This window comes from Enhydra lutris, unplaced genomic scaffold (assembly GCF_002288905.1).
Source record: "Enhydra lutris kenyoni isolate GAN:26980312 unplaced genomic scaffold, ASM228890v2 scaffoldscaffold56, whole genome shotgun sequence".
In the NCBI taxonomy this organism is placed as follows: Eukaryota; Metazoa; Chordata; class Mammalia; order Carnivora; family Mustelidae; genus Enhydra; species Enhydra lutris.
The window spans coordinates 8,130,168-8,148,830 of NW_019154140.1; the positions used below are offsets into that span (position 1 = coordinate 8,130,168).

Genomic DNA, 18,663 nt, shown 5'->3' on the forward strand with positions numbered 1-18,663 from the left:
AAGGGTATCATGCTTAGCGAAATAAGTCAATCGGAGAAAGACAACTATCATATGATCTCCCTGATATGAGGAAGTGGAGATGCAACATGGGGGGTTAAGGGGGTAGGAGAAGAATAAATGAAACAAGATGGGATTGGGAGGGAGACAAACCATAAGTGACTCTTAATCTCACAAAACAAACTGAGGGTTGCTGGGGGGAGAGGGGTTGGGAGAAGGGGAGTGGGGTTATGGACATTGGGGAGGGTATGTGCTATGGTGAGTGCTGTGAAGTGTGTAAACCTGGCGATTCACAGACCTGTACCCCTGGGGATAAAAATATATGTTTATAAAAAATAAAAAGTAAAAAAAAAAATCTTTAAAAGAAAAAAAAAAGATTTTATTTATTTATTTGACAGCGCAAGTGAGAAAGCACAAGCAGGGGGAGCCACAGAGGCAGAGAGAGAAGCAGGCTTCCCACAGAGCAGGGAGTCTACAGGGCCTTAATCCCAGGACCCTGGATCATAACCTGAGTCGAAGGCAGCCGCCTACCCAACTGAGCCACCCAGGCACCCCCTCCCCAACTTTTTATTATGAAAACTTTCAAAGATACAAAAAAGATGAAAGGATAGTACTGCGTGTGTGTGTGTGTGTGTGTGTGTGTGTTTTGGTGGAAACTCTTGGAAGTTGCAGGCATCATGACATGTCACCTCTAAATGCTTTAGCATAGGTGACCTAAACACGTGGTCATTCTACACAACAGCTTTTAACAAGAAAGGTGTTATTATGTTGTCTTTTGTCCGTCTCAGTCTGTCTATGGTGATGCTATCAGCTGGGAGCGCCTGTTGGGGGTCACTCACCTGGGTCCCGCATTACTTGTGATGAGCCCGTATTTGAGCTCGTATTGTAACTGGATCAGCCCTGGTGGTTACGATCACAAGACACACCTCAGTAACAGCCATCAGGGAACTTTGAAAAAACCCAAGGTTTATCACTTACATGCCCTAGAGGGTACACAACACACCCCAGACCACAGAACAAGGGGTGCTTCAACAGGGCACAGATTGGGGTTGACAGTGGGCTGCCTAAGGTTTTGGTGAACTGGTGAACTGAAAATGTAAGAGCAAGAATTAAAGGGTGGGAAGGGAAAAGTAGGGCCCCTCAAGTTCTGTGGGTCACTCGGGGCTTTCTAAAAGAGAGACTTCCTGTGTGGGGCAGCCTGGCCGTGGTATGTAGCAGGCAGTCTTGTTTATTTGAGATGTCTTTGCAATGGAGTCTCAAAAGCTTAAGTTCAGGCACGTTACAAACAGAAAAGCTAACTGTCGGGCATTTATATTTTCGCATTTGTTCATTTTTATATCTTAAAGAGTTGTGAAAAATTTAAGGAAGCTTGGAATTTGTATCAGGCTTTTTTCTGAGACAGGGTCCCAGCGGCTTCAATGAATGAGTAGATTCCTCTGTCTGACTCTCGGCTGCCGTCACAGGACCTCTCAGTACATGCGATCAGTAGATGGCGAGACACTACAAACCACAAACAAGGAATAGCAGCGCCCACTGCTTTTCAGTGAGGGGGGCTTCTGGCATGAAAAAGTTAAATTTTTTTTAAAATATTTTATTTATTTATTTGACAGAGAGATCACAAGTAGGCAGAGAGGCAGGCAGAGAAAGAGAGGGAAGCAGACTCCCCGTTCAGCAGAGAGCCTGATGTGGGGCTCGACCCCAGGACCCTGAGATCATGACCTGAGCTGAAGGCAGAGGCTTAACCCACTGAGCCACCCAGGCGCCCCTAAACTTTTTTTTAATGGTGAGTTTGGATGGCTGTCCACGCAACTGCCTCTGAATTTCTTACAATCATCAGTGAGTCAGTTGGAAAACAGAGTTTATTTAAATGGATACTCGTCATTCCTGCAAGGGAAAAAAAGAAAGCCCACACGATGTACTTCCTAGCTCCTACTACCACAGAAATTCTGACTGTGACGGTGCAGAACTTTTTTCCTGCTAAGCACATCACATGACATTCTGCATTTTCATAATAAAGATTGTAAGCTGCAAAAGGCTTACTTGTTTGCTGAAGTCTTTCAATAAATATTTTACAAGCTTTGCCAGAGACAGATTTGTCATCTGGTGGACACAGTGTCTGCATCTTAAGGTGATTCAGCAACAGAAGAGGTGGTGTCAAAACTGAGGCCTGGCAGCTCCTGTCCGTGGTGCCTTTGTTTCACTTTTAGGTATGCCCAATGCTGCTAGGGCTCTTGGAGCAAGACACCGCCAAGGTGTGGGAAATGCTTCCTTAGCAGAGTACTGCTGCTCTACGATGGTTCCATCTTCTCTCCAGTCTGGGGCTTTTGGATTAATATACCAACCAAATTTGTTTCATTACAAGTCTGTTTATTAACATCACGCGTAATGGTGATCAGACCTACGTTCTCTGGCACTTCACTATAAAGGATTTTGCTCCTTGAGGGATGGCGGCACCATGTCCTTTTTTGGATTCCTCACACTGTAGTCTCTGTATTAACTACTTTGTGCTAACGTCACTACATACTGAACTAAATGGAATCAGTATTCATATATATATGTTTATATGTATATGTGTATGTGTTTATATATGTATGTGATTAGTTTCACAATCAGAAGAGTACAACTTTTATTAACCCTATAGATACAGTCCTATTCAAAAGGGGAAATCAGGGGCGCCTGGGTGGCTCAGTGGGTTAAAGCCTCTGCCTTCGGCTCAGGTCACGATCCCAAGGTCCTGGGATCAAGCCCCGCATCAGGCTCTCTGCTCAGCAGGGAGCCTGCTTCTTCCTCTCTCTCTCTCTCTGCCTGCCTCTCTGCCTACTTGTGATCTCTGTCTGTCAAATAAATAAATAAATAAATAAATATTTTAAAAAAAAAAGGAAATCAGAATGAATAGCAAATTTAAAGAGTTGGAAATTTTCATGTCTACATAGGTATTAAAATTTTAGATTTTATTTTCACCACTGATAAACCGATATGGTAAGGGAAATTACTTGGTATCAGGAGGTTGAAGACTAGGGCAGACTTGTTGCCTCTCTGTACGTTGAAGGTGGTTGGCTCTTTTATAAGGACACAGGAAGCTTTATGTGCCTGCAAACCATTTATATTTGCAATGGAGAAGATACAAATTACCCATTTAATATTCTTTTTCTGTAAAAAGCCTACCAGAAACCTTTAATTTCCTCTCTTCTGGATTACTCTTAAATGTTTACCTGATGCCAGCAAAATGTATATGTGTTCTTTTAATTACTTTGTCTTCTGACAACTAAAGCACCAGAAACAAAACAAATGAGCAGAGGGAAAAAATAGAGCAAGAGAGAGGCAAACCAAGAAACAGACTGTTAACTATAGAGGACAAACTGATGGTTACCAGAGGGGAGGTGGGGGGAGGGGGAGCTCAGTGGGTGATGGGGAAGAAGGAGAGTTCTTGTGATGAGCGCAGGCCGATGTATGGAAGTGTTGAATCACTATATTGTACACCTGCAATTAATATTACACTGTATGGAGGCGCCTGGGTGGCTCAGTGGGTTAAAGCCTCTGCCTTCGGCTCAGGTCATGATCTCAGGGTCCTGGGATCGAGCCCCACATTGGGCTCTCTGTTCAATAGGGAGCCTGTTTCCCCCTCCCCGTCTGCCTGCCTCTCTGCCTATCTCTCTGCCTGCTTGTGAACTCTGTCAAATAAATAAATAAAATTAAAAAAAAAAAAAAGAAATTGAGTTTAAAAAAATATGACACTATATGTTAACTCATGGAATTTAAATAAAAACTTAAAAAAAAATAGACTAAAGTGCCAGTGACTTGATGTAACCGTGGTAAAATGTTGGAATATGCAGATCCTTATTGTGAATAAATTTACTGTGCCCTCTAAGGGGTATTGCCTTATAAAATGTATTAGAAGCAAAGCTGTCCAATTTTATAGACCAAAATAAGAAAGATTTGAGCATGAATGTGGAAATACGGGACTTCCTTCCTTAAGGACTTCTGCTTTAGCACAAATTTAGTGGGAATTGTTCTGTAGCTTGCTACTGCCACCTACTGGTTCTCCATTCTTGGCCTTCACCTCCTGGTTTACTGTAATCCATAGAAATAAAAGGAAATTAGGTCTATTTATTGGAATCCTTAAAATATTCTTTGCTGAGGGCGAGACAGAATTTTTATGTGGTCCACACAGGGTTTACTTTGTCGTATGCTTTTAGTGAACAAAGTCTTAAGTCTCTCTCCACTGTTAACAGTGTGCTACTTCTGTTTGCGTTTCTGACCAACATTTTTTTCCTTTGTCATCTTTTCCTAGTTTAATGGATCGAGAAGTGGCATTGCTTGCTGAAATGGACAAAGTGAAAGCCGAAGCAAGTAAGACTGATCTGTAGTTAAAGCTGTTACCAGTTAGTAGGCATGTGCTTTTCAACTCTCTTAACAAAAGCTCCATCTAATTGCCACTAGAAGAGTTTATGTATGTCTCAAGCACTTGTACTGCCCTGTCATGTGAATCCTTTCAGGTGAAACAACTTTACAAGAAACTGTTTTTTAATATTTTTGGATGTCAGCGTTTTAATGTAAACTGTAGTGTCTGGGGGACTGCTTCATAGTTTCTGCCACCACAGCCTCAGTTCGGAAAATAAAAGTATCCTCGCAGGTGCCTGGGCTTTGTTTTATTTTGTTTTTAGCTTCCAGTGATTATGGGGTTTTTTTCTACTTGGCAAAAAATGTTTGGCATCCTCAGAGGTGACCTCACTAGGTTCCCTGCACATTAGTGTAACCGTTATTGTGGTTACTGATCCCTGAAATTTGTTTTCTCAGTTTTCGAACAGTCTTCACTCAGCGTCTGTGGTCACTAGGTCGGGGAATTCAATAAAAGGAGGTTGTAGGATACCATGACTAGGGTTCCTTGAAAGCCTACTAAAAGATTCTGGAAGAGTAGAGTCTAACCTGGGTAATTTGTGGGGGTTTTTGTAGCAAAGAACCAGATGATCTGTTTTTGGTTTGTTTTTTTGTTTTTTTTTGTTGTTGTTTTTTTTGTGTTTTTTTTTTTTTTTTTTTTTTTTTTTTTGGTCATTTCTGAAAGGTTAGGTAAAAGATACACAGCTGTATGGAAAGAAGGGAATGTCAATTGCAGCTTCTACAATGGCATTGATTCCAGGCTTTTCAGCAGCGGGTTTTATCTTCATGTGTTGAATGCTAGATTTGTAATTAGCAGGGTTGTTTCTTTTAACCTGCTCTCAAACTGCTAAGAATGGAAATAGGTTGAGATGATGACTCACAATTAAACCATTTGTGTTTATGATCATGGGCCAGGGGAGGCATGGAGCTGAGTTCCATTTTGACCTGAAATGTTGAACAGGTACTCTCCACTGTTTTTCAGAGGTGAGATTTCATTTAAATTGAATGGTATATCCTGAAATGTCTAAATGTGACAATTTTGGTCCGTTCATGTACCTATGTGTTCTATTTTGAAGATGAAGTTTCAGATAAAATAAAACTAGTGAGAAGACATAGTCCTTACTTTTGAGAAGGTACTTTTTAAAAACAGAACTTTTATAGAAAATTCCAAACATATTTCAAATAGGCTAATTGCCATCATCCAGTTTCAACTAATTATCATCAATTCTCTCTCTTTTTTTTAAGATTTTATTTATTATTGAAGAGACACAGCAAGAAAGGGAACACAAGCAGGGGGAGCAGCAGAGGAAGAGGGAGAAGCAGGCTCCCCACTAAGAGGGGAGCCCGATGCGGGGCTTGATTCCAGGACCCCGGGATCATGACCCGAGCCAAAGGCAGCCACCCAACCCATTGAGCCACACAGGTGCCCCAGTTATCATCAATTCTTGACCAATCTTATCAAATTAAGAGCTACAGAGTTTTACTTAGTTTCATTGGTTGTACATCTGTATCTCCTTTCTCTCATGCTCAAAATCCTGGTTCACAGTGTCACTAAATGTAATTATTTACTGATACTATCAAGAAGGTGCTTCATTTTCTTTTTTACACATAATCGTTTTATTAATTTGCATGATCACAGTACTTCACAGTTTAGAGATTTTCTCTCATTCATCTATGATCTTCACATTAACCTTATGAGGTAATTAGGTTTTCCTATTTTTGTTTTCATTTAGTAAATGAAGAAACTAGTCCTTTGGAAAAACTGACTGGTCCTGAGTTATGTAACTGGGTCCTCTGATATATGTGGAGATCTTGACTTGACACATTTCCTTCATGTTGAGATCTGTGCTTTTGTCTTAGAATGCTAGAGTGCCGGGAGCTGAGAAGCAAGTGAATCTGGCAGACAGATTTTATCTTGGAAGCCAGATCAAGTAGATCATTTGTAACTGTTGGGCCTTGGTGTCAAGAAACTCTTATAGGCACATTCCTCACTTCCTGGGAAAGTGTGTTCTTACAGGTTCACCTGCCATAGATAGGGGCGCCCTATTTTTACTGAGCAGTTAGGCTCAGTAAAATTGCTCAAGACATTCAGCTCTCTGGAATACCTGGTGTAGCTCTTGGAAAATTCTGTTTACTTTCTAACACCAATCTGACTAATTTCTAAGTAGGTTGCAAGATTCTATGTTTAACAGTTAGGAACTGAGTTTGACGGCACGTAACAGAGTGGCCTAAATAAATGTGAGTTTATTTTTCTCTCATGAAATGAAAGGTCCAGAGGTAAGGGATCGGGGCTGGCAGGTCATTTTCAAAATGACACAAGGGACCCAGGCTTCTTTGTCTTTGTACCCAACCGTCTTTCGAGATACCTCCTAAGGCTCCAGCTGAGGAGAGGCCAAATGTTACCTGCTGGCTAAGACTCCTTTAAAGAGCTGTCGCTGTCCTGTAAGCCCCGCCCTGTGACTTCCGCTTAGAGCTCAATGACCAAACCTTGTGATAGCATAACCGAGTCATGGGATAACATGACTATCTTACCTGTAGCAAAGCCAAGAAAGGTAGATTTTTACTTAAGCAGATTGGTACCCAAAACACCAGACTTCCTGTAGGAAGAAGAGGAGAGTGCAGTGGCTAACAGTCTTTGCTACAGTCCACCCCTCAGCAACCTGACATCCTTCTTTTTTAAAAAATGGGAACACCCTCCCCTCATCCTCAATGGCAACGCGTCCAAAGACTCATCTAGTTCGTATATTCAGCTGAAAGTCCAGGACTGCTGGGTAATTTCACGTCTTTCAGCTGGTCTGGATATGGCATGTTGTGGTCTGGGGTCCCATAAGTTAGAAGTTAAATGCCCCCTCCTCCAATGTTATACAGATAGAGAAAGAAGAGGGTAATTATAGTAGAACATTCCCACCTGCAAAAGCAGTGATCTAATCTTACCAGGCAGGAATAATAGAGCACCTGCCCTTCTAACAGGGAAAGTTCCTTGGTTCATATGGCAGCGCCTAGTTCTGCTTCCTTGGAGGATTTCTTTGGCTTACGTCCTCTGTAGCCCCTGGTTCTCTACTCTGAGAGATTTTCCCCCATATTGTCTCTCATCTTCCATGGCCATATCTGAGTTCTGTATCCGGGAGCATGTCGAAAGCTGTAGACAATCTAAATATCCACCATCAGGGGACTTGGTGAATAATGATAGTGTAGGGGCACCTGAGTGGCTCAGTGGGTTAAAGCCTCTGCCTTCGGCTCAGGTAGTGATCCCAGGGTCCTGGGATTGAGCCCCACATTGGGCTCTCTGCTCAGCAGGGAGCCTGCTTCCTCCTCTCTTTGCCTACTTGTGATCTCTGTCTGTCAAATAAATAAATAAAATCTTTAAAAAAAAAAAATAATAATGATAGGGTAGCCACAGAGGAGACTGCAGTGTGGCTGGTAACCAGAGATGGAGATCCAATGTATTAGTAGCGAATGAACTTTGAGATACGTTAAGTAAAAATAGCTAAGGTAGAGGAGAGGGTCATATGTATGTGTACTCCCATTCATGAAGAGGGGAGAAAGGGAGAGAGATTTGCTGTGTGTGCACAGAATACCTTTGGAAAGATGCCAAGAGATTGTTAACACTGCTTTCTATTGGGGAGGGAACTACAAAGTCAGAAGTAGGAAGGACCTTTTTACTTTTCATCTTACACCCATTTATTCTAGAGAAATTTTTTACCCTGAGTACATATTTCTGTTTTAATTCATACATTTCTTGATAAAAAGAATATTTTTTCAACTGGGAAGAAGAGAAAGAGAAATGACAAATGATTTATGAGTCTTTATGATTCATAAAAAGTGTTTACCATTTAACTGCCTTCAGAGTCCCTCAAGAAGGTGGGAACTGGACCTTTGGTATTTTCATTTTCTGGATGGGTGGGCAGCTAAGCCTTTGGCTGTCCAAATACATACTGCAAGGCCCATATTTTCAATTCTTCTTTATCCCATTTAGCAGAACATAAGAGTCCCTCTCTTTTTCTCCACAGTGGAAATTTTGCTCAGCCGACAAAAGAAAGCCGAACTTCTAAAGAAGATGACTGATGTGGCTGTTCGAATGTCAGAGGAGCAATTGGTTGAGCTCAGAGCTGATATCAAGGTAAAACTTCCTTCTCTTTTCTGCCTTTCTTCTTACCCTCAGGGACTGAAGCAGCAGATCTCCATAATTCATGGCCATATCTAATCTATTGAACTCAAGATCTTCCCTTCTCAAACCTGGCCCTCTTCCATGTTCCCTTTCTCTGCAAGTGGTTCTGTCATCTATCTAGATGTCCAAGCTGAAAACCTTAGGACATTTCTCCTTTCCCACATTAAATCTATCAACAGACGCTGTCCATTTGACCTCCTACTAAATCTCAGCTCTGACCTTTTCTCCTCATCTCCACCACCACCGTCATGGTCAAGCCACTGTTATCTCTCATTTGGACTTCTGTCATGGCCTCTTAACTGATTCCACCCCTCCACTTTGCTACTGCCCCCCACCTTCCCTAGCCCTCCTACACCTTAGTAACCTGCTTCAAACCTTCCATTGCTTTTAGGATAAAGACTGTAATCCTTAACGTGGCCAGTGGGCTCTGCAGGGTCTGGCTCTGCCACCATCTCATTTCACACCACGCCCGCCTTGTTCTCTGTACTCTGGCCATCTTAGCTTCTCCTTCCCACAAACATATTCTGTTTCCTCCTGCAAGAGGACTACTGCATGTGCTTTTCGACCTGTACAAGACACACACCCTACCCACTCCCAGCACACAGATAACTCATGACCCACTCGTGCTTCCTGACTTCCCTGTCATATCCCCTCTTTTGTGTCATCCTAGTGTAGTTACCATTTAGTGTTCATTTGACTGATCTGTCTCCCCAGCCAAATGGCAAACTTTACAACGGCAGGAACTGGCGCATCTCTAGTGCCTAGCGTAGTGCCTTGGCACATAGTAGGTATTCAGTAAATATTTAAATGGTTGGTTAATTCTGATTTTATAAGAGCAAAGTGAGCAGTTTGAGATGTTGCTTTTATTGTAATCTGTTTAGAACAATGGCCTAGGTTGAGCAATCATACATTTTAAATTCTTATACAAAGAACAGTGTTTCTGAGACTAAGTGTAGAAACCTGCAAGAGGTTGAGGTGTTCGTGGGGAGTCGTAGACACTGGCATTCTAAATGATTGCTCATAACCTGTGAGCTGTGGAAACCAGGGGAATCGGCTATCCCTCCTCCTGAGCCCTTCACCTCTGCTCGGAACCCATGAGATTTCCTGCCATCTTTACAAGGAGGACTTGCTGCAGAGGCTGTTTCACAGTTTTTGTAAAGTAAAAACAGGTGGAAGATCCTCTTAGTCCTTCCAGGTGTCCTTGTCACCATCCTGACCCAGTCTTTCACTCCTTCCCTGTTAGACTCATAACGATAACACAACGATGCCCAGATGAAATTACCGTTTCTGATTAACTAGAACTATATTACTAAAAATTATAAAAAGTCATCTTCACATTGATGCCAGTCAGTCTCATTCAACTATCTGGGAGAAGCCGGAAACCCCTTTGGAATTAGATGAGAGTTCTGGCTCTCACAGGCTTCATCTGTTCTCCTTCCCACGTGGTTAAAAAGCTGCTAGAAATATTTCTGCAGGCTGACTAAGGATCTGTTTCTCTCCACGTTTTCAGTGTACCGAAGTGGGTGCTGTGCAATTTAAATGTCTTATTTCCAGATCATTTTATTTCCATCATTCCTGTTATGTCTCTGGCTCAACAAACCCTAGAATTTGTTTCAGAAATTACTCTCCAACTGATATTACATGTCTGAAGGCTTTATGTCAGAGGTTCATGGTGTTTTCTAAGCCACAGTGTACTCTGAAGCTGAGGACTTCAAGGCTCAGAGGGAATTTTGATGTCTTCTTTCCCATCTATTGCTTCTAGATCCATTGTAAGGATTCTGATGCATTTGGTTATAGCCCTTGACTATCCAAAATTGAATTAGACCACCTGCTAGAGGGCTGCTCTGAGGAGTTCAGTCCTTGTAAATTTTATCTAGGCCCTTAACTTGTCTTTTTGGCTTCCTTTTCATCTGGGGGAGGGGGGAAGATCCCAGGCTACTTTGGAGATGATTTACTGAAGGGTAACCCCAGAAGCACTTTACTCCTGACATGTTTCTAGTCGCACAGTCTCTGGTTAGTTTTGATCCAAGGTTACTTCTCAGCTTCGACTGCTTTAAAGGATTAAATTACTTGCAGCACAAACCCTTCTCATTTGCAGGGTTGTCTTTTTACATGAGTGATTTTCTGTCTCGGGAAGTTGTCCCCATTTTGAGGACTGTAACAAATCCTACTTCACAAAGGGCTGAAGTGGGTTTCCTGAGGAAGTTCCTGTTACAGAACACCAAGCTATCTATTTACACGGGATCCCTGTTGTAACTTAGGAGCATTTCTGCTGTCTCCACTTCTGTATAAAATGGAACAGTGTGGAGAGTGGCTAGTAGTGGAAAGATGACCCTCTCCACTATGAACTTCTTCTTCTAGCTCTCCAGTTTATTTCTCTTGATTATACCTAATGGGCTTTGGCCATCACAGAGCATTTCATAAAGAATAGATTTCTCTTTGGGCCTTAAGAAAGTGACTGGATTTCATCAGTCACCCAGCATAGGTAACATGATGGCCATTTTGCAAAAATTTGAAGCAGTAAAAAGAAGGCAGCGGGAAATAATTCTGTTTCATCTCTATATGGCAAGCTGCGGTTTCCACTTGTCTCACCTGGAGGCTTTCCTTTGTCCTTTCTCCAGCACTTTGTCAGTGAGCGCAAATACGATGAGGATCTGGGACGAGTAGCCCGGTTCACCTGTGATGTAGAGACCCTAAAGAAGGACATTGAGTCATTTGGACAAGGTAAGAGGGTGCGGGATTCTGGGCGCTGGCGATGGTGATGGGGAGACCCTACTCATAGAGACTGAAGTTGTGGCTTCTCCACTGATTCGTCTTTAGTGCCTCTTGTGTTTTTGTTTGCTTGTTTTTGGGAAAAGTAATTCTGAAATCACCAGATGCAGAGTCTTTGACTCAGAAGATGGGTGTTTTCCAGCTCCCTAAATTTCCAGTGTTTTGGGGCTCTGGAGTCAGACCAAATTTGAATCATTGCCTTTACATTAAACTCTAAGGCATCATTTCACTCCTCTCCCAAATGGAGATAATAGGTGCTTAAATAATAGCTGTAAGGGGATGGGGAGCCCTCCCCTAACTTGAGAGCTTATAGGGACACATCAGTCAAACACTGAGCTCAGCTCCTTTGTTCTTTCTGCATCAGTATAAAGTGAAAGGTTGAACCTAGAGCCGTGATTATGAACTCAGCGTCAGTCCGGGCTTAAAACCAAGACAAAAAAATGTAAGAGGTAGCTTTAAGTCATTGAATTCTGACAAAATTTGAAGTGAAAATGTTCATATATCTCAGATACATTGGTATTTTGAATTTGGGGTTATTTTTGTAGAAAAAACCTTGGGATGATACATTTTTGTTAAAAGACAAGTTCTGTTCATGTTTAACTAATCTTGATTATATCTTGCATCATACAAATTTTTTTTAAAAAGGATTTAGCTTTCTATTTACCTTTTTTCTTTCTTTGTGAAGTCAGTACTTGAGAATGTTCCTGCATAGGAAACTGAACATATGGCCCATACTATTGTTCCTAGGCTTAGTCAGCTGCTGGAGCCGTAGCCAGGAGTTTAGTAGGAAACGCTGAGAAGTCATTAGTTGGTGGGGGAACGATTACTCCGCTCTTACACTGTTCTCCTTTCTCTGTGAGTTCCTTTACAAAGCAGTGGGTATTCACTAACTGGAATTTAAATAAAAACTTGAAAAACAACAACAACAACAACAACAACAACCCAAAGCAATGGGGATTTGGAAGGAGTAGAAGAAGAGAGCAGAAGGGACATTTTGCTTCCTGTTACCGATTTTATAAGCTTACCTTTACAACTGCTCAGGTAGACAGTTCTTTATCTTAAGTTGCTTATTGTGAAACAGTGAAATAGGGAAAACCTTACCCATCATGCTCTTCCGTCACATGACGACATACTTCTCATGTTTTCGTTCAGTGTCCCACCCAAAGAACAGCTATTCAACCAGATCCCGGTGTAGCTCAGTGACATCTGTGTCCTTGAGTGGCCCATGTGATGCCTCTGCTGCTTCCTCTTCCACCTGTGCCTCTGCTTCCAGCCTTACAAGCGCTAACAAGAAAAACTCAGCACCAGGAGAGACTCCCGCAGCCCCAGTCAGCTCCGGCGGCCGGCCCTATCAGCCTCATCGAGAGGTAACCCGGCAGCCCCGTGGAGCCAGTGACGGAGAAAAGTTACCGGATTGCCGCCATTCGAATGCTGACAGCTCAGTCCATTACTTTCCTCTCTTGATGCCCATTCCACACCTATTTTGAATCCCTCCAGCCCCAATTAGTTCCAGAGAAAGCATTTGGTATGTCTGTTCCAAACCAGCAGCTAGCTTAGGTCTCCTGTTGCCAAGACGGCTGACTTTCTGAAGTTGGCGGCTGTCCTAGCTTTTGTAGGTAGGATTGCCTGGTAATTAGTCACCGGGACCCATGCCCCCATCTCGAGATGGAGGCACAGCGTAGTGGCAGGCTCAGCGGAGGGCTTTCTAGAAGCCCCCGTGTGGAGTAGCTCGGGGAGACGGCATGAACCTGGTGGCATGGGGGGCCAGCACCAGGAAGCTGAAGCGTGATCCATAGTTTCTTTTCCTGGTTTGAAGAATGTATACCAGAGCCATCCAAGGCAGTGCTGTGCAGAACTGGGATTATGTTGGAAGAGGAGGACGAAAATAAAACCCCGTGCCGCAAGCCTTCTGGGTTGTAACGTGAAAGATGGCCTGAATGTCACAGCGGCGGGATTTAATCTATGGCTGATGATACATAGCAAAGCAGATTACAATGATGTTTATTTTATTTTTCCAGATGTTTATCTTTACAAATGGCTTGTGATCCACAGAGTTCAGTCACGTGATAAGATGCTTGCCCAGTTGAGGGTTGGAACAGCCCAGAGAATGTTCTTTCCTCCTTCTTAGCTTTCTTCTTGTGCCTAGCTAAAGAAAAGTGAACTCCTCTCCAGTGGAGAGCCTAGGGGTGGAAGGTGGGGGAGAAGTAGCGAAAGACTTCTTAATTCTGGGGTAGGCGCTAGGTCGGATTGGCTGACACAATTCTGGGAGTCTTGAGAGATAACGGAGTCCCGAGTATGGGATACCACAATTTAGGATTTCAGAGTATTCCTGTAAGCTGAACTGGAACAGGGTGCCATAATGCCACAGTGCTTTGAACATTGTATTCTTTTATCCTCAGGTATTGCCGGGGAACAGACGAGGAGGACAAGGCTACAGGCCACAAGGCCAAAAGTCCAATGATGCCATGAACCAAGGGCGACATGACAGTGTGGGTCGTTACAGAAATAGTTCCTGGTATTCATCTGGTTCCAGGTACCAGAGCACTACATCCCAGGCATCGGGAAATGTTAGCGAACGGGGCCAGGCCCCCTCTGCAGGGACCAATGGAACTGGAGCCAGCATGGAGCCCAGCCCACCCAAGCCCTCATTCAAGAAGGGGCTCCCCCAGCGCAAACCTAGGACCTCTCAGCTTGGGACTGTGAACTCTTGAGGGCAGTTCTGCTTGGCCTCTCTCCTCTATCCCACACAATTCAACTTGGTAACTGGACTTATTAGGAAACTTATAGTTAGATGTAATAACAAAAAGAAGTTTACGCATATCACTTTTTATGCCATTCTAAATATTTTTGGTTTCTTCTCTCCTCGTTTCCCCTTTACTATTTTTGGAGGGGAAGCTGTTTTTTTCCTTGACCTTTCCCAATGATATGGATTGATTCTGATTGGTCATTTCCACCCGGACTCACAGGCCACCGATGCCCAGGTTTCCCCAGGGTCAGCAGTGCCCTTCCTGGTGCACCAGACCTTTCAATCGCCCAGGAGGCCTTCCTCAGCACCTCCCTCCTGTTCAGGCTCTCAGGAGGAGGAGGAGGTGGGTCAGAGCTAGTCCAGCTGCTTCTCCAGGCTCAGCAGAAGCTGCACATTGCTATCAGGTGCCCCCTACACGACAGTATAACCAGGAAAGGCAGGGAGGGGATTGTGTCCAGCACTGAATTAGCCAGAGATGGGGATACTGAATTGGTGAAAAGGAAGGAACACTAGAAAACATGAGAATCTGCCTGTGCTCCCAAAGCGTGCCTGAGATAGACCTCCCAGATCAGGGTTTCAGTCTCCCGCTTGGCATTGTAGCTTAACCTGCGGTCGCTTCAGAATGCCCAGAGGCTTGTTTTTCTCTCTCTTTAGACTGCAGACCAGTCTAGGGAAGCCTACAGGAGAGTAGCATTTAATTAAAGGAAAAAAAAAAAGTATTTCTTTGTTTCAATGTTTGAAGACTTTTGTTGTTATTGTTCTCCCTTTTTTCCCCGAATCCTCTTCTGATCCTCAACCACATTTATAGCAATATAATTAGTGTTGATCTAAGGTGTTACCCATCAAAAAATTGCCGCGGTCTTTATAGTTGAATAAATAAAAACAACTGCGTGAATGTTCCCATCTTTGTTTCAAGGCAGCAAATGCCTTCATTTCATTATCCGGTTTTCTTTGGGCCTCATGGGGTGGGAGTCCGTCGGGCAGCTTGTTCGGGGCTTAAATGAGGCTAGCTGATTCCTAAGTCTTCTGTCCGCCAAGCGGCATCTGGTGAAAACAGGAAGGCCAGCATGAGCAAATGCAGCTGTTCCTCGTGGGAGCAGATTCGTAGTACAGGGAGCGGTGACTTTCCAAAGGGAGCTCACCAGTTGAGAAAAACCACAGCTGCCAGCAGCTCTCCCGGGCAAGCCCTCCCCTCCACTGCCTGTCCCTTGACAGGCATGGTGAATGTGACAGTGTAATTGAGCACCTGCGTGTAGCAGGTGGCTCAGGGGCCAGACCCCTCCACCCTACACCGCCCCCAGCATCCGTGATCGAATGACAGCAGAGCTTTCTCCTCCGGAGTCTGCAGTCCAGACCGTGAGCGGCAGTGGTGCAGAACTTAGCTGCCTTGGGGCTTCCCTTGGCTCTTCGGCTGCAGCTCGGCTGCCGGGGTTCAGGTTGGATGAACAGATTGAGAGAGGGAGAAAGAGAGAGCGAGTGTGTGTGTGTGTGTGTCTTTCAGTAAAGAAAACAGTAGTCAAGGAATACTGGGAAGCCATTTTCTAAAGGGCTGATCACCTCATTTCGGGGCATTTGTCCAACACCACCACCAGCCTGCTGGGGGTCAGGGAGAAGCCCTCCTTTTCTGATTAACTGCTCCCCTATACTTGATAGAAAATCCAGAGACTGAAGTGACCTTGAAGGATTATGAGGTCTATCCCTGTATCCATGCAAGACTGTATTTAACCTCCTAGGCAAATGGGAGGCCACATGTTTTCAAAACCACTTTGAAGAGAGGGGCTGGGCTGGCTCAGTCAGTAGAGTGTGTGACTCTCGATCTCAGGGTTGTGGGGCCTGCATGGCTAAGTGGTTGGGCCTCCTCTGACTCAGTTTCAGTGCAGGTCAGGTCATGATCTCATGGGTCGTGGGATCAGGCCTGCTTTGGGCTCCTCAGCGGGGAGTCTGCTTGGGGATTCTCTCCCTCGGCACCTCCCCCTACTCTCTCCCTCTCTCCCTCAAATAAGTAAGTAAATCTTTAAAAAAAAAAAAAAAAGTATACAACTTAGATCTCTTTCCATGTCAGTATGCCTAAGTATACCTTGTTCTTTCTATGGCTGCATAATATCACACTATATAACCTTAACATAATTAACCAGTCCCTAATGCTAATGATGGTTTTCAGTTTTTTGTTATAAGTATTGCTGAAATGAACATCTTGTAATACATATATAATTTTTACTTGTGAGCATATATCTTCAGGGCAGATTCCTAGCATGGGATTGCTGGGCCATATAGTGATTTAAAAAGCCCTCTTAGGGGGTGCCTGGGTGGCTCAGTGGGTTGAGCCACTGCCTTCGGCTCGGGTCATGATCTCAGAGTCCTGGGATCGAGCCCCACATCGGGCTCTCTGCTCAGCGGGGAGCCTGCTTCCCCCTCTCTCTGCCTGCCTCTCTGCCTACTTGTGATCTCTCTCTCTCTCTCTCTCTCTCTCTCTCTCTGTCAAGTAAATAAATAAATCTTTAAAAAGCCCTCTTAGGGGCGCCTGAGTGGCTCAGTCGGTTAAGCGTCTGCCTTCCGCTCGGGTCATGATCTCAGGGTCCTGGGATCCAGCCCCACATCGGGCTCTCTGCTCCGCGGGAAGCCTCCTTCTCCCTCTCTCATTCCCCCTGCTTGTGTTCCCTCTCCGCTGTGTCTCTGTCAAATAAATTTTTAAAAATCTTTAAAAAAGAAAAAGCAAGAAAAAGAAAAAAGAAAAAGCCCTCTTAAAGATACATGGATTCACACTCTCATCAACAACCTTTGGGGGTGCTTTATACAGTTGCTAAGCTGGAAGCTAAGAGAGGTGAAGGTAAGTGAACTACAGACCTTCAAGGGGCTGATACCCTAGTTGGGGGAACTGACACAATGAATAAAATGCTAGGAGGTGGTAGCGTTGCATGAAAGAACCCCCCCCATCTGGTGTGAGGACAGCAGAGGACAGACCACGCTGAGGGCTGGGACCTGCGCTTACAGTAGGACTACACCAAGGAATGGTCAGGCCTTTGTTCAGTGGCTTACAGATACGGTGACTTCCAATTTCAGAATCCCCAGCCAGGGTACAGTCATGAGCGTTCAAAGCGTGCATGAGGAAAAGCGAAACAAGCTCTTTTGGGTTGGGCGTGACCTGGAGAAGCCAGCCAGCAGTCATCATCTCCAGTCCGGGAATGAGCCTGTACTTTTGGAGATCAGTGAAGTAATGTTATGTTGCCCCCTGGAAATTCTGCCACCTCACCTAACGAAATGAGGATCTGGCTTGCCTGATGCATACGGTTCAACCCACCTTCTTGTCCCACCTGGTGGGGATTAGATCCACAAGGTAGCACACTTTGTGGAAGAAACAGTTGTTCAAATCACATAATCGGAGGTCACCCACCAAGAAGCTGTTTTGTCACTGTTTTCGGCCGGTTCAGAGTACCAGAGCAAATCCTCGTAGCCAGAACCGTTCTGTCGGTCAAACTCGACTTCTGGTAGCCACGGGAGCACATTCTTTCCTTCAAACACTGAGGCACCTACTGTGTGCAGGGCACCATGTTGAGTTCTGAGGCAAAGATAAATGGTTCCAACTCTTTCCTCAGCCACTTTGCAGGTGGAGGGAAACAGAGCTCTTAGCTCTTTAAACCTTTGGAAGCCGTGTCTGGTGGCTATGCAGAGGAGTGGGAAGACCCAGGACTTTGGAGACACCTACTTGGATTTTAATTCTGGCTTCCCAGCCTTCTAGCTCTGTGACCGACTAGCCTTGGGCAAATTACTGTGAGCCTCTTCCTGAACTGTAAGTGGACCCAATGGTAACTATTTCCCAGACAGCGGGGGCTAGCTAACCAGGAGCTGCAGGTCGGTACCCTGGTGTCTGAGCTAACCGGTGACAAACTGAACATTTACTCACCAGAACTTCTTTGCTTCTCTCTCTTGCCCTGTTCAGAAGTGTCTGAAAGACTTCCCGTATCTCCAGCCAGACCGACCTGTTTAAAAATGTTTAAAAAAAGAATGACTTCATTATTCTGTCCCTTCTGTAGCTTTTCTCCTGCGTGCCTATCCCCCCAGCACTGCGCTCTGGACCTCTCTTGCCTGTCTGACACACTGAGAAGCCTACTGTCACCCCCCATTTCTGAGCTCTCGGTGGTGGGGGGGCAAGCAGGGGGCAGGCCAGAGGCTGATGGGGCTGGCCTGGGTGAACAGCTGCACAGCAGCATGCCCAGGGGAGAGCGGGGGGAACGTTCCTTCTGTCCAGGTGCCGAGGCTGCTTTGTTACCTGCCCTGCTCCTCACCCAGGGGGAGACGCTATGTGACGATGTTCCTGGGTAAGGAAACCCACCCACCATCACTACCACCAGCACAACTGTTCCCCAGCCCGCCCGCCCCTTCACTGCCGTCAAAACAGCAGGAACAAATACCACCCACTCTGATTCCTCAAGGAAAAAGTCAGGTCTCCTTTTTATGTCTCTCTTCAACTTAACCCAGTTAGGCTTTCTCTATACCTTACTTTCAAACAAATCCGTTTTCTGGTGTTGCTAGAACACGCAGATTGACATTGAGATCGCTCAGACTCCCTTGCCTGACACAGTCCGGACCCTGGTAGAGTCCCCTC

General features: G+C 44.6%; 1 protein-coding gene across 1 annotated transcript in view; it reads left to right on the forward strand.

Moving 5' to 3' along the window:
* Positions 1-15,532, forward strand: part of LOC111157937 (spermatogenesis associated serine rich 2) — a 144,064-nt gene extending 128,532 nt beyond the window's left edge. Inside the window, exons 9-13 of the mRNA XM_022519678.1 lie at positions 4,289-4,347; positions 8,385-8,494; positions 11,164-11,266; positions 12,467-12,681; positions 13,714-15,532. Coding sequence (XP_022375386.1) covers positions 4,289-4,347; positions 8,385-8,494; positions 11,164-11,266; positions 12,467-12,681; positions 13,714-14,025 — 799 coding nt within the window. The 3' untranslated portion in view covers positions 14,026-15,532. The remainder of the gene's footprint in view (positions 1-4,288; positions 4,348-8,384; positions 8,495-11,163; positions 11,267-12,466; positions 12,682-13,713) is intronic.
* The last annotated feature ends 3,131 nt before the right edge of the window (positions 15,533-18,663 follow it).